Below are 14,171 nucleotides of genomic sequence, written 5' to 3'. Positions count from 1 at the left end.
GTCAGTGCTTTCCATCAAAAAGTGGTTTTGTCAGACCGTTAGTCTGGGCTGGAGCAACTGACTTGAGCTGACAGCAAAGAACTGAGGCATACGGGATGTTCAACCTCTTTCCTGAGCTCGTGCAAAAAGATTGTGGCAGGCTCAAGTTGAAACTGCATGCCCTCCAGCAGCAATTCTTTTTGCTTTTCATGCAATCCAGTAATACATTTCTTTAGTAGAAGCAATCCAGGGACAGTAGAGTTGCCTCTGCCCTACCTGTTTCCTTTGAAATCTGCGTGCTCACTGCTCAGCAGCACAGGCTGGATCTTAAACATTGCCACCCTGGGGAGTGCTGTGAAAACAGAAGGATAATTGCTAGAAGTTGCCTTATGAGAAAAATCCATCACTGCCCATGACTTAGTTTGCTGCTTTTGACCCTGCGTGTCTTATGTCTGAGAGCTGTAGCATTTCTTGGTTGTTGGATGCTCACCTGCTCCATGATGGGTCACGCACAAGGAAGGGAGGCAGGGACATATAGCAGAGAGTTCCCTGGGCCCTGCAGGAGGTGATAACTCCAGATAATGAAGCACAGTCTGGTTTGTTTCTCTGCCCAAATCTGATTCTTCTGCTGCTACAAATTCATCAGCTTATGCATCAATGCCCTGCCTAGTGCCCCTGGTCATTTTAGCCACAAGATTTCCTTAGGCAACTGCATCCTATGGTGCTTTCTGTGACTATGATACTCTATTGCTAAATAAACAACATTAACAGCTGAATACCCCATGGCTGAATAGTCAGCTGCAGTTTTCAGCTGGAAGGATTTGGCTGGGATGTCTCATAGAATGGCTTGTATGGGAAGGGACCTTAAAGACCATCCAATTCCAGCCCCCACTTTCTGTGGTCACAGGTAGGGGAGAGAATGAGTGACAGCACTTGGAAGTGGTGGGGCTGGATAAGAAGATGCTGGGTGCAGTCTGCATCCTTGGGATGTAGGGGGCAGTGGGACCAGCCTGGGTACACTGGGTGCAGCCCCATGCCCTTCTTCCCATAGGAGCACTGCTAGGAGTACAACACTGCTCCACTCTCCTTCACAAAAATTAAACCCCACAGCTCCAACTGGAAAGAGCCCAGATCCAGCCCACAGTGCAGCATTCATCTCCCCCTTAAGTGCTGAAAGCTGTGTCTGAGTTGATTAGTAACAGACAAGCTGCTTGACTATCACACCTCTGCTAAATTAATGTAGTGAAGTCATATCAGTGCCACCCCACTGCTTCCCAGAGATGGCAGCCTGGAAAAACTTCCAAATGCTCTGTGTGTGTCTGCGTGTTGGCTGGGAGGTGTCAGGGGAGCAGGACTGTCCTTAACTGAGCAGGGACCCCATAGAGATAAGGAATGTGCTGTAACCATACAGGACATCAAAATTCTGTGTTGCAATGGGAAGAGGCAGCAGAATATATCTGCTGGTCTTGCTTCTAAATTTTTGCTATTTTCCTCTTGACATCTTGCAGTTCGTATCTCTAAAGCTACTAATTTTGTTCCAGGAAATCTTCTTTGTGCTGTGCTGCAGCGAGCACGCACTCGTAAATGGAATCAGCTTCAGCAGCTGTACACCAGCATTTTGCATGTTCCCAGTGCTAGGAGAAGCATTCAGAAAAAAAAACAAAAATATCCAGGCAACATCTTGATCTCAGTTCTGCAGATGAACTCAGAGCTATGTATTGAGATTAAAAAAAGCCAAGAGGGTATTTTTGAAAAGATGATATTACTGTTTGAAATAACTCATGATGAAGAGCTTGCAGAGTAGGGAGAGAAATCCACCTATGCTTGAAATGAAGGGTGCTTGACTTCAGCCAGAGCTGCAATGAGAGCCTTTTTCTGCATGCTGCCAGCCACTGAATGCTTTCTGTCTCTGTGAGATACAGCGTCGCTTTCCATTTAAATTTGTACCTTCTCAGTGCAATTCTACAAGATGTTCTGATGTACAAAGCACAGAAGGACTCCCGAGCAGGATGAAGTGCTCCTCTCTGCTTTAGCTGAGGCTTGAATTGCTGAGAGATGGAGAGAGTGGTGGCAAAAATTCAGTATGGCTCAGTGCAATCCTGCTTGTGTTCTGCTGATGAAGGAGCTAAAACTAGTCCTGAACATGGAGCTACGAGGGGCAGGGATGGGGGCTGGTGTGAGTGCAGTTTTGGAGCTGGGAACATACATTATATGATGACATTGTGTATCTCAGATTTGAAATACAGCAATGTTGGAAGACTTTTCAAGGCATTGGATGTGACCAAGGACTTCATCACGCTTTTGCTTGAAGATCTTCTGTACTTTTACAGAAACTGCACAAAGTGCCCTTTGTACCACGTCTTTGGGCACTGTTACTGATTGATCTTCATTGTCTTGCTCTCTACCTGTCCCCCTTGATGCTCTGCATGTGTTTCAATATCCTTTTGGTCTCTTCTTAAGAGGCTTAAAGACTAATCCTACAAGTTGTCCTAGCATCAGCCACTGTGCTTGCCCTTCTATTGCTCCCTTTATCCCATAGGGCTCTTCTGTCTGGAAAGCAGTGGAAAATTAATCAGTAAGATAAAATTACATAGTATAAAGTGCGGACCAAATCTTCTTGAAAATTGCTGTCTGTGATTGAAGATCCTGATGTACAATGGGTGACTCTTTGTGGGAGTCATTTAGTGGCCAAATGGGAGCTGTAAATTACATCTCAATTCTCAGTTAATGCAGATTAACCCCTTTGGTGTTGGCATATTTCTAGCAGGTTGTTAGAACTCTGTGAACTGAGGCAAAAGAGTTAAAGAATATTGAGGCATTGAGGTTTCCCTTGTCTGGGGCAGTTTTGTCCTCCTTCTTGTTATTTAGTACTTACTGCACTTTTATCATTATTGTTCTATTTGTAATGTCAGCTCAATTTTTACCCTTTTCAGAGTGCATTCATTTAATCATAAAGGGTTCAGCTCTGAGCTTGAGCAGATGGCTGGCTCCATAACTCATCAATGTTTTGAAAAAGTGAGGCTGGTTTGTAGGCCTGGGGTCGTCCAATGGCCGTGTACCAACATCAGAATGAGTTCCTTTCTTGCACTTTCACCCATTTCAGCTTTTGGTTTGGGGTTCAGGAATTGAGTGATCTCTGCCTCCTGCCCTGGGCAATGGATACACAAAATATTAGAGTTCTGCACCTCTGTCAATGAGCATTGTCATAGACAGGGTCTCTGCCTATGGATTTTATTTCTCTTGAGGAGAAGAGGAAAATGTTTTGAGACTAAGTGCTCAGGATCCAGGAGCAGAGATTCAAATGTACTTTCAAAATAGTGCAGCACAGCCTGATCTTTTGTTTTTTTTTGCTTTTTTTTTTTTATTTGTACTCTCATGATTTTTGACTATTTTGTTATTAATTTGTCTGGATCTCTGCCTCTCTCCTTGCAGTCAACAAATACGTGGTCCGAGTTTTCACGGGCGAAGTCAGCGGCAGTGGAACAGATGCAGATGTCTTCATTAATATCTTTGGAGAGAAAGGAGACACAGGTATTCAAATGCAAATCATTTCCTAAAATACCTCTTCCTGCTCTGCAGGCCTGCGATCTGCACAACGCACAGCAGCAATCTGGCAAATGCAGAATGATTTGGCTGAGTGAAAAGCACAGCACATGGCCTTGCGAGCGCTGCAGTTCCTTACATCCACAGCTCCTGAAAGCTGTTGTGGCTGGGCTGTGAACACGGCTGTGGTTCCTTATTGCTGAAAAAAAAAACACACCCAAACCTTGGGAAAACACACCACCAGTATAAACCAGTATGATGAGCACCAGACTGCTGAGGGACCCTGCGTCAGTCAACGTGCTATTGATACTGCATGCAATGCTCAGTGTCACAGGAGTAGGCAGGGATTGGGCTGCATACTGGGCCCATCTGAGTCTGTCTGTTCTCACCCAGAGATGGGGATCAGGGTTACTTTCCCAGGTGACTTATGAAGATCTCCAGGAAGGAGATTTCACAGCCTCTTGGGTCTGTGTCTTTCCTCTGGCCCTGGGAGGATGATATTGCCCTTTTCATGTGGAACAGGTTGTGTCTGAACTTGTACAGACATTTATAAATATAATTTAACCAAGGTTTGTATTAGCTGGTTTTAAGTTATTGATGGTAGTTTTTTGTTTGTTTGTATGTTTTCAATGTAGATGGCATTACAACAGTGGCCCAGAAAATCAAATTTAGTTTTTTCAGTCTTTTTAATTGAATGGTAGTAAGAGAAGTGCCCAGACCAAATTCTGTCTCACACTATGGAGAAGAACAGGTGGAAACTCCTGGAGACAGCTAACAAACATTCTCTCTCTTATGTACATCACATATCCTGTCAAAGTCAAGAAGTAATGATGTGATGCCTGCCAAGTGTCCTTGAGCAGATTATGAAACTTAGTGGGGAGGGCTCACTTCTGATTAACTCTCCAGACAGTTGCAAGGAGATCCATCTGATCTCACCAGAGACATCTGAAAGTGGGTGTGTAAATCTCAGACAGTTGTCCAGGCACCATGTAAAACCTGCACAGAAGGGCAACACCTCCCAGAAGTGATTCATCCCCTCCCCAGGTGAGTGGGATGCACAAATTCAGCAGGTTGCCTCCGGGCAGACCCAACCCTCACATGATAGCATGGGAGCAGTGCTGGCTGCAATTTTGGTCAGTGCTTTAATATTTTTCGTACAGGAAAGCTCCTATGAGATCTGGAAAAGCCAATATCCCATGTCAGGTGCTAATAAGAAAATAAATCCTTCCTGCGTGATGCAGCAAAAAATCTCACGTCCTATAAATCTGCAGCTAGTGGCCAAGCCTGTTTTAAACAGATTTTGGTGGATAGGAAAAGAAGATATAAAGGCCATCTAGAAATATATTTCCAAAAACTCTGGATGCTCTAAATAACTGTGACGTTAGGGTGAAAATCCTGGTCTTTTGTGTGCTCAATACATAGAGCCTTTTTATTGAAATATAAAGCTCTCTGCCTTTGCTTTGCATCCTGGCTGCAGGGAGCTGGTGCCTGGAGAGCATTTGATTCAGTCAGCTGTGGCATTCCTATATACTCCTTCAGTTAACAGTTTTTATTTTTTTTAATCTTTTCAGGGGTGAGGAAACTGGACAATGACAAAGACAACTTTGAAAAGGGAGCAGAAGACAAGTTCACGCTTGATGCTCCGAATTTGGGCAGGTTAAGAAAAATTAATATAGGTCACAATAACAAGGGTGGATCTGCTGGCTGGTTTCTTGCAAAGGTGGGTTACTCCTCTGATCTTTAATGCAAGCCTACTGTGGGATCAAAATGTCTCACTTCTCACCCTCGCAGCAGTGCCAGTGCCACGAAGACACCAGAGCCTAAGAAATATATATTGAGTCAGTTCATACTGGAAATTTGCAGAGACTTGTAGTTTGGGCAAATTCAAGTGATTCTTCTTGGCACAGCAAGAAATACATGCCTGCCACAAAGATTCCTTTCTTCCTCTCCTTGTTTCTTCTATTTTTTAATAGCCTGCTCTGAGACTTGAAGGTATAGCAGCTTTCAGTAAATGAATACACAAGAAGGAGAAATCAATGACTTTCCTCTAATCTCTCTTTTCCCCTCCTTCCCCCCCTCAATGGCATAGTTTAACATAGCTGGCTGTAATCCACTGAAGATCTGACCTAGATAAAACCTGGATAATAACTAGATAACAATTGATGTAACAACACTGCAAATATTAGCACATGCATTTTCTCCATCATGACACACTGCACTAAAAGTTATTGTGTTGGTTGTCTATCAGAAACACAGAATCTGTGCTCCTTGTAATAGGTGGGTGGGGAAAGGGGTGAAGAAGAGAGAAAAGAAGCCTTCTCACAGCACAGATGTGGTGTGCGTGGCATGCTTGTTGATGCTGGTTAGGTAGATTAACCCCCAAAGCCCATAGCAGGGACTGGTTGCAGCCAACTCCTTAGCTCTGTGTTCTGCTTCAGAACTGCTGAGATTTTTGCAATTAAATAAGAAGCAGTTGACCTTATAAGTTCAGAGGGAAGTCTGGAGGAACGAGCTAAACCATGGCCCAGTTATTTCCTAGTGCACTAGCATGATTTTTTTTCTATTATGACGCTTTTTTTCTATTACTCTCCAGTATTTGGGGACTGTGTCATTCACAGCGCTGAATGAACTCACTAAGCAGCATTGGAAGTTCTTCTCATTTTTTCTTGTGCTTTCAATGAAGCATATATTTAGTACTGGTTTTCTAAATATAGGAAAAAATACATTAACAGGAACCCAAAAAGGATGAGCTGGTAGAGGGTGAGCTGAGCACTGATGCTTCTCTTGAACCTCAAATGTTTTAGCACAGCACTGCTCTCTCATAATGATAATCCCAGCCCTGGCTGGCGCTGATGTCCAGCTTATGTCTGAGGGACAAGGAGAATCTGTAATTCTGCAGGCTGTAGTACAGTGTGGGATGAATGGCAGGATGGGAGGCTCTGTTTGGAAAAGTCTATCGGGAAGGACAGAATCCAGATTCTCCCTTCTTGCTGTGAAGGGAAAAAAAAACAAGGACTTCCTATCCCTAATGGTGAATTTTCACTTCCAAAGACGTAAGCCACGCAAGCAAATAGATTTTCACAGAATCACGGAATCACTAAGGTTAGAAAAGGGTTCTAACATTCCCAAGCCTAACTCACCATGCCCACTGACCATGTTGCCAAGTGCCACATCTCATTGTACCAGAACACTTCCAGGGATGGGGATTTCCCCTCTTCCCTGAGCAGCCTGTGCCACTGCTTCATCACTCCTTCAGAGAGTAAATTTTTCCTAATTTCCAATATGTTTTTTGGTTTTCTTGTTTTCTGGACAAAAATCTTCAGTCCTCTTTACTGCACATTCAGAATACATCAGTAACTCTTATGACAAACTTCAGGAATGGTGCTAAGAAAAATTTGCTGCAGGAGGTGCAAGAACCTCCAGGTGGATAACACTGGCTTAATTTAACATTAAAAGTGAAGGTTGTTCCCTGACTTGTTTCAGCAAAATGTCTCCTGAATAGAGCACAGAGCCAAATTCTTCCAAAATAGAAACTATTCCTACCGCAGGGTTTCAAGGCTGTATCTGCAAGTGTTTCCATACTGTAGTAACTGAATGGGATAAGAAAGTATTGCTGGGTCACACAAGCTGATCCAACGGTCTTGATTAGTCCTAAAATTACTTGGTATTATTTCATAACAAAGCTCTAAAACAGAAAGAACGAAGACAGCCTGTTCCAATGAAGAACAAAGAGCTGCCATTCAGCTGATGGAGAAGAGTAGCCAGCAAAGGGCTCTGGAGGAAAGGAAGACAGGCCAGCCAGCTGGTCCTGCTAGCAGAGACATCTGCTCTCGTAAGCTGCGAGAGATGCAGATTGAGTTCAATGGAGGAAAAAAGAAAAGAAAAAAGCCTGGTTTTCCCTCACTGATTGTCTGAAATCCTGTCAGTGCTAATTAGGGAATGGAAAAGGAACTGCCTGAGAGTTGAATATATTGAATATCAGGTGAGAGCGTGAGCATTCAGCTTCTGTTCTTCCGTCACCTGCTTGTCTAACACCTTTGTCTCTTCCACGTGCATTTTGCAACATGCTGTTTCTTTCTCCCAGGTGATCATTGAAGACATTGGCAATAAATGTGTGTACCAGTTCCCAGTTGGACGCTGGTTTGCTTTAGATGAAGATGATGGCAAAATCCAGAGGGACATTCTTGTTGGGGGTACTGAAGCCACAGGTAAAGTCATGTTGTATCCATGGTGGGAAATGCAAAGACACAAAGGTCTTGTTGCTTCCAGACACATTTTCCCTACAAGAACAAGTGCCAGAGCTCCTGCAGAGGGCCAGCTGTTGGTGGCAGACAGTTCTGTGCCTGAACTGTCATCCCATGTCTCACCTGCACAAATACCTGGTGAATCCGTGCAGGACCTACACGCTGATCTGTCACGCGATGCCCCTGGATGAGAGAATGATGGGCAGAGGATGAAAGATTCAGTGCTTCTGCGAGTCTTTCACCAACATTCAGAAAGGAGACAGCTATTCCCACAGCCACTGTGTTGCCTCACAGTGATGCATATTTATTGGCTAGGAAGCTATGCATTCTTTTACAACACAAGGACAAGTGTTGGTGTAGAATCCCATCTTCAGGACTCATAAGAACAGGAGGAGAGGTGAATGCCATCTTCTGACCAAAACTGCAATTCATTTACTAAAAGCTTCCATCTATCTCTTACCATTTCTAAATGTGCTCTCATGAGTTCAGTTGAACATATTCCATATGCACTGCAAAAGACATGCAAATACAGTCTTTCATGTAAACTTCAAAGAGAGGAAAGGTTGTTCTGTAAAGAGTGAGCTCTGATGTTTTCACTTAGTCCAAAGGCCCCGTTGACATTTCTGGGTGATGTAAGAAAAGGAAGGACATAGCTTGAATCCCAGATGTCTTATACTTGGTTCCTAAAACAGTAAAGCAGATACAGAGGTGTCTCCTTATTCAACAGCATGACAAATGTCTATAATATGCTTGTCAAAGAGCCTTCTGAGAAGTAAGGTTTGTATGAGGAAACAGCATCTTTCCACTCTTCAAGCACTCCCTGACATATTGGATATTTGGGACTTCTCAAAATGAAGCGATTTAATTGTCAATTCATTTTTTTCTTCACCCAATTGTCACCATATGGTGATTAAAAAAACATATATTTTTTTTCCACTGGGCTGTATGACAGGGAGTTTGTCAGCACAAACCTGCTTCTCAGACTGTCTGAAGGTAGCTGTGCATTTCTTGGGAGTATGTGTGGAATAAAAACAAGTGAAGCGAGTTGAAAGTTAAAAAGACCAGTGGGAAGGCAGCAGAGCCCAATGTAAATCCAATAAAAAGTCTCAACTTGGTCTTTTTTTTCCTCTCCTTTTTTTTTCTTCCTGACCAAATTCCTAATTCCTCCAGGTATTGTGTACAATGTTGCTGTAGTGACGGGAGATATCAGAGGCGCTGGCACAAACTCCAAGATCCACGTAATCCTGCATGGCTCCAAAGGCTTAAAGAACAGCGGGACGATTTTCCTGGAAGGAGGTGAATTTGAGCGCGCCAGGACAGATCTCTTCAACGTGGAGATAGCGTCTCTTCTCAGTCCTCTCAGCAGGGTCACCATTGGGCATGATAATTGTGGCGTCAGCTCTGGCTGGTATTGTGAGAAGGTGAGACTAAGACATTTGCAGGCAGCTCAGACTGTTTCCTATTCATAACCTGACCCCAACGATAAAAAAGGCTGCCTTTATTTGGATGACAATATCCCCAGTTTAGCAAGTCAATATTATACATAATGCATGGTAGTAGCTGATTGCCTCCAAGGCGCATTAGATGTATAAATCAATCAACTGCTAATTGGGTTGATTGTCTCTTTGCAGTTAAAAAAAAATATAGACAGAGATTATTTTTTGCTCAGCACCAAAAGCACCTTCAGACGTTTGCCCAAGGGGCCAGCCTGAAACGTGGTCTTGGATTGTGCTGAACATTTCAAAGCTGTCATCTATATCCAAACTTCCCTGAAGATTTCAATGCTGCTTTGGAGCCCACACAGAAAATGTTTGACTACCTCCATTACTGGGAGGTAGTGGAGAGTTATGGCATGTGCATAGTGTACACCACCAGCAGGAGCTAATGGCAGGGAAAGCAGGGTGGCAGCGGCTTGCACAGAAGCTGTGAGGAGGTTTAAGTTTTCCTGGAAAACAAAACCAGCCTAGGATGCATGTGAAGGCTTTTTGCATCTTGTATTTTATTGCAAAAATTCTACCATGGACCAGCGTGGTGGAGGGTCTGTGCTGCAGACTGACACAACTGCAGCTACATTGCCTGTTAGTGCTCCTATTCCCTTTTCTGGTGCTGTTTTGCCTCTTTTTGGATGACTCACTTTGGTGTACTTTGGAAAAGAGGGAAAACAAGATGGAAAGGTCTTAGATATGCTGCAAATTGCTGGAATTGTCCGTGCTGGTCCACAAAACCTGGCTTTGAGAGCAGGACTAAGAATTTCAGGTCTGTTTTTGCATAATTTCCTTAGGCTGTCAATATCATGGTCTTGTGGTCTGCCAGTGATGGAATATTCAGATTCTCCTCTTTTCCAGGTGGTGGTTTACTGCCCATTCACTGGTATTGAACAAACCTTCCCATGTGGGAAATGGCTGGATGAAGATGAAGGAGATGGTCTCATAGAGAGGGAGCTCTATGAAATGGTCTCCCTGCGCCAGAGAAGACTCAAAAGTAGGTCCAAGTGCCCCATAGATTCCTGATACACCACCTACCCCCATCTGACAACACCCAGCACGGGATATACCCAGTGCAACACGGATAGGTCCATGGTCAGGTGGATGCTGAAGTGAATTGAGCATTATTTTCATAGAATCACAGAGTTATCTGCTTTGAACGTTCTGCTTTGGGAAGTTTTAAGAAAAGAAATAGAAAAGAAATAAAGCAGCTCAAAAGATATTTAAAATATTTTGAAGAAGTGCACTCATTTTCCTATAGGGAGGAATTGGACCCATCAGCCTTCCTAGAGTTATTGAGCTTCAGGTGCTGCAACCACCAACTCACCTTTGCAAATAAGGCTACATTTACACTGCTGTAGAGGAAAAAGCTACCCGTTCCAGATGGAAACAAAACCTAAATATACTAAAAAGAGAAACCTGAGGGAAAACAGGAAGAAAACCCAAGCTGGTAATCATGCAGGCGTTCTTGTTCATGCTTCCTGTTAACTTCAACATTTCCACTTTTGGACATTGAAGAAAAAAACAGCTCTCAGTCCTGTCCAGCTGCCAAATGCTCCTCTCATGGCACGCGTACACTGTGTTTCAAGCCTTTTCTCTAGAGGGAGGCACACGTGTTTGTGCAGAGGAGCAGCCCTGCAATAGACAGTGCTCCTTTATCCATACACTGCTCCAACACTCAGCCATGATGAATGGTTTTGCACCAAAGCTGGGTTGCTGCTGGCTCACCTGTTTGCAAGCAAAACATTTTAATTAAGATAACAGACGTGATTGAGTCCGTGTGCTTCAGGGTGGGCTCCTGCCTAAACAGCAGTTCATTTAAATAAGCTTTATCTAAATGTTAGTCAGTGTTACAACCACATCACGCCTGCCACTCGGTCCATTTAACTGAGACATCTGCAACCTTTAACCTTCTATTATCAGCTCTGATTGTTATTGACAGACTAATTCCCCTGCTGCTGCAGCGCAGGAGATAGACAGAGAGCATTAGCCCTGAGAAATCAGTGACCTTTAGCTGCCAGATTACAGGAGCGTAGGACTTGGAGTCAGACAAGACCCATTCTGTCATCTCGCCTCTCTCCCCGTGTGTGCAGGACTGTCCCTTTCTGTGAGCTGATCAATGCTGGGTTCATCCTTGCGTTGGGTATCCATGGTGAAGTCAGTCCCAGAGCAACATCTGCACATTGCTCTCCAGCAGGCGGGAGCTCTATCAGCAGTTAATCCTGGTGCGAACCCCCTCCCCCATCCCTGCATACACTGCTTCTGCATCCCCTCAGCAAGAGGTCAAGAGGGCCAAACCCAGCAGACAGAGAAGTCCCTGCTGTCTCCACTGCCCTTGTTTCTTCCCCAGGAGACCAGGCTGCTCTATCATGTGGTACTCACTAACTTGCCTCTGCCTTATTTTTGCTCAGATAAAGCTTGCTGGTGATTTTCGCAGGAGACTCTTTGTGAATGTTATTCAAACGGGGGTGAGACTTTTTTATAAGGAAAGTTTGATGTTCCCCCTCCTTTTTCTGGGAGGTGGCAGTCATCTCTTTTTCACAACCAAATGCTGAGTGGATCAGTAAAAATTTAATTTGTATGCATGTCATCATACTTTTATATTCCATTCCGGGCTCTGAAGGTCAATCTGTGCTCATGTGGTCTGAGGCATACCAAAAGGGTTAGCAATTCTTTCATTAGGATTTTTTAATAATTCAGCTGATGTCTCAGTTGGGAAGGAAATTCGTTCCTTCTTCTGTAGATGCAGCAAGGCCTGCAGATGTGAAGATTACCAATATATGAGTGCAGATGAGGAGCTCTTAAGAAAATAATGTCACCTTCTCATACGTATCACCATCCTCTGACATGGAAAGGAATGTGAAGTTGCTAAGGATAATGGTGTTGCAGTTGTAGGTGCTGGAGAAGTATACAAAAGCTGCACAGGTGGACCATGTCCTTCATCTACCCTATTAGCAGTGTATGATATAGAAGATGACTCAACTGCAAATTGGTCATTTATTTGTTTTCCCATTTTATTTGAAGTTGAAAAATAGAATTATAATTCCAGGCAATCTCATTCCCAGATGTTACATAGGAGCTGATTTTCCTTCATCCAGCTATCTCTACAAATGAGGGAAGAGGAAGAATTATGTTTTTAAACAGAATGCCTTTAAAATTGCATTTTTAGCTAAAATAATTGATTCTTTTGTGATTCCATTTGTGGTTGTTTTTTTTTTTTTATTTTTAGAAAATCCCTGGTCTCTGTGGATCTGGACAAGTGACATTAAGAACGCAGGGACAGATGCCACCATCTTTTTCCAGATTTATGGTGACAAAGGGAAGTCAGACGAGATGAAGTTGGACAACAATTCAGACAACTTTGAAGCTGGACAAACCGACAAATTCATGGTATGGATCACGGGCTAGTGATAAATCTGGCTGAGGAAGGTTTTCCATGGTATTGGCTTCAGTCTTATACAGAAAATCAGCAGCATGCAGTCCATACCTCTGTGGTTTTTCTGAAATGGAGGTGAATTCATTCAGTTTGCTAGTGATGAAGATGATTTCCTCAGTGGTGAATGTGGCCTGTCTTCTCCAAACAGGACCTTAGTTGTTATTCCAGGATGCTCAGGTGGTGATGGCTTCAAAGTCACAATGTGATAAAGTCAAGCAAATAGTTGTTACCTGCAGTCCCAGTTACTTTGCACTATTCTGTCCATTTAGATTGTGTCACTTAAATGGACATCAGCTTTTTACAGGAGTATCAATAGTGCTATTTGGTGATCTTGACTTCAGCTTCCTTGACATGACCCTCCATGAATATTTGGGGCTGAGCATACACTGAGTTTAAAGGCTGGGAGTAGCCGCCTTTTTTTCTTATCTCTACTTTTCCCCTTCTCTTAGAAACAGATGTATTTCCAAAGGTTAAGTGGGGTCTGGTCAGAGAAAAGTTGAGAAAAAAAGGATTTCAATTCATGACTGTAGCCAAAGCATCAGCAGCCATAACTGCCTACCAGAGGAAGAAGTCTGAAAAAGAGTTGATGCTCAAAGCAGGCTTTAGCTCTACTTGGAGTGTATCAAAGAACTTTCATGATCAAGACTGTCTGAATTCAATCTGCATGTTCTCTTCTCCAGAAAAGACTCCACAAGCTACTTTTGTGCAGTGGGTTTCATTTCTTTTAAATAGCATTAGTATTTTAGTTTAGTTCTTGACTCCTCTCTGATTTGGTTTTTAAGAGATGCTCAGTGGTGTCTTCTATGTGAATGCTTTGTTTACTTACAGAAGTAGATAATACTCATTTTTTTGTTTTATTTTGTTTTTATGCTCTGTAGATTGAGCTCCCTGATCTGGGCACATTTTATAAGCTTCGGATATGGCATGAGAAAAGAAATCCTTTTGCTGGCTGGCACCTTGATAAGGTGAGAGGACAGTAAGGAAAGGCACAGCTGAAAAAACGAATTGGTCAGAGAGATGTGTGCTGTCAGTGCTGGGCCACTGTGTTCCTCAGCTGATCATTGAGTTTAATGAGTTTCAGCTCTTTACAAGGGTAGACAGTCTCTTTACAATGGTAGATAATGTCAGGACAAGGGGAAATGGTATGAAGTTGAAGGAGGGAAGATTTAGGTTGGATGTCAGAGGGAAGGTCTTTACTATGAGAGTGGTGAGGTGCTGGAACAGCTGCCCAGAGAGGCTGTGATGCCCCGTCCATCCCTGGAGGTGTTCAAGGCCAGGTTGGATGGGGCCCTGGGCAGCCTGGGCTGCTATGAAATGTGGAGGATGGTGGCGCTGCATGTGTTGGAGATTCATGATCCTTAAGGTCCTTTTCAACCCAAGCCATTCTGTGATTCTGTGATTCTATGTGCAGTGCACAAAGGTGCCTCCAATTACAGAATGTGCTGGCTGAGGGGTAAAGGTGGAAATCCTGCATGAAATTGAATT

General features: G+C 43.5%; 1 protein-coding gene across 1 annotated transcript in view; it reads left to right on the top strand.

Annotated features, from left to right (window-relative positions):
* LOXHD1 (lipoxygenase homology PLAT domains 1) overlaps positions 1 to 14,171 on the top strand; it is a gene marked incomplete at both ends in the record, with an annotated part of 125,288 nt that overhangs the window by 29,046 nt on the left and 82,071 nt on the right. The window contains 7 exons of the mRNA XM_079548336.1: positions 3,412 to 3,510; positions 5,094 to 5,242; positions 7,607 to 7,730; positions 8,937 to 9,187; positions 10,112 to 10,247; positions 12,480 to 12,640; positions 13,565 to 13,651. Of these exons, the coding sequence (XP_079404462.1) occupies positions 3,412 to 3,510; positions 5,094 to 5,242; positions 7,607 to 7,730; positions 8,937 to 9,187; positions 10,112 to 10,247; positions 12,480 to 12,640; positions 13,565 to 13,651 (1,007 nt within the window). The remainder of the gene's footprint in view (positions 1 to 3,411; positions 3,511 to 5,093; positions 5,243 to 7,606; positions 7,731 to 8,936; positions 9,188 to 10,111; positions 10,248 to 12,479; positions 12,641 to 13,564; positions 13,652 to 14,171) is intronic.

Source organism: Tetrao urogallus, assembly GCF_951394365.1.
Source record: "Tetrao urogallus genome assembly, chromosome: Z".
Classification (NCBI taxonomy): domain Eukaryota; kingdom Metazoa; phylum Chordata; class Aves; order Galliformes; family Phasianidae; genus Tetrao; species Tetrao urogallus.
This window is presented reverse-complemented; position numbering and strand designations above follow the sequence as displayed.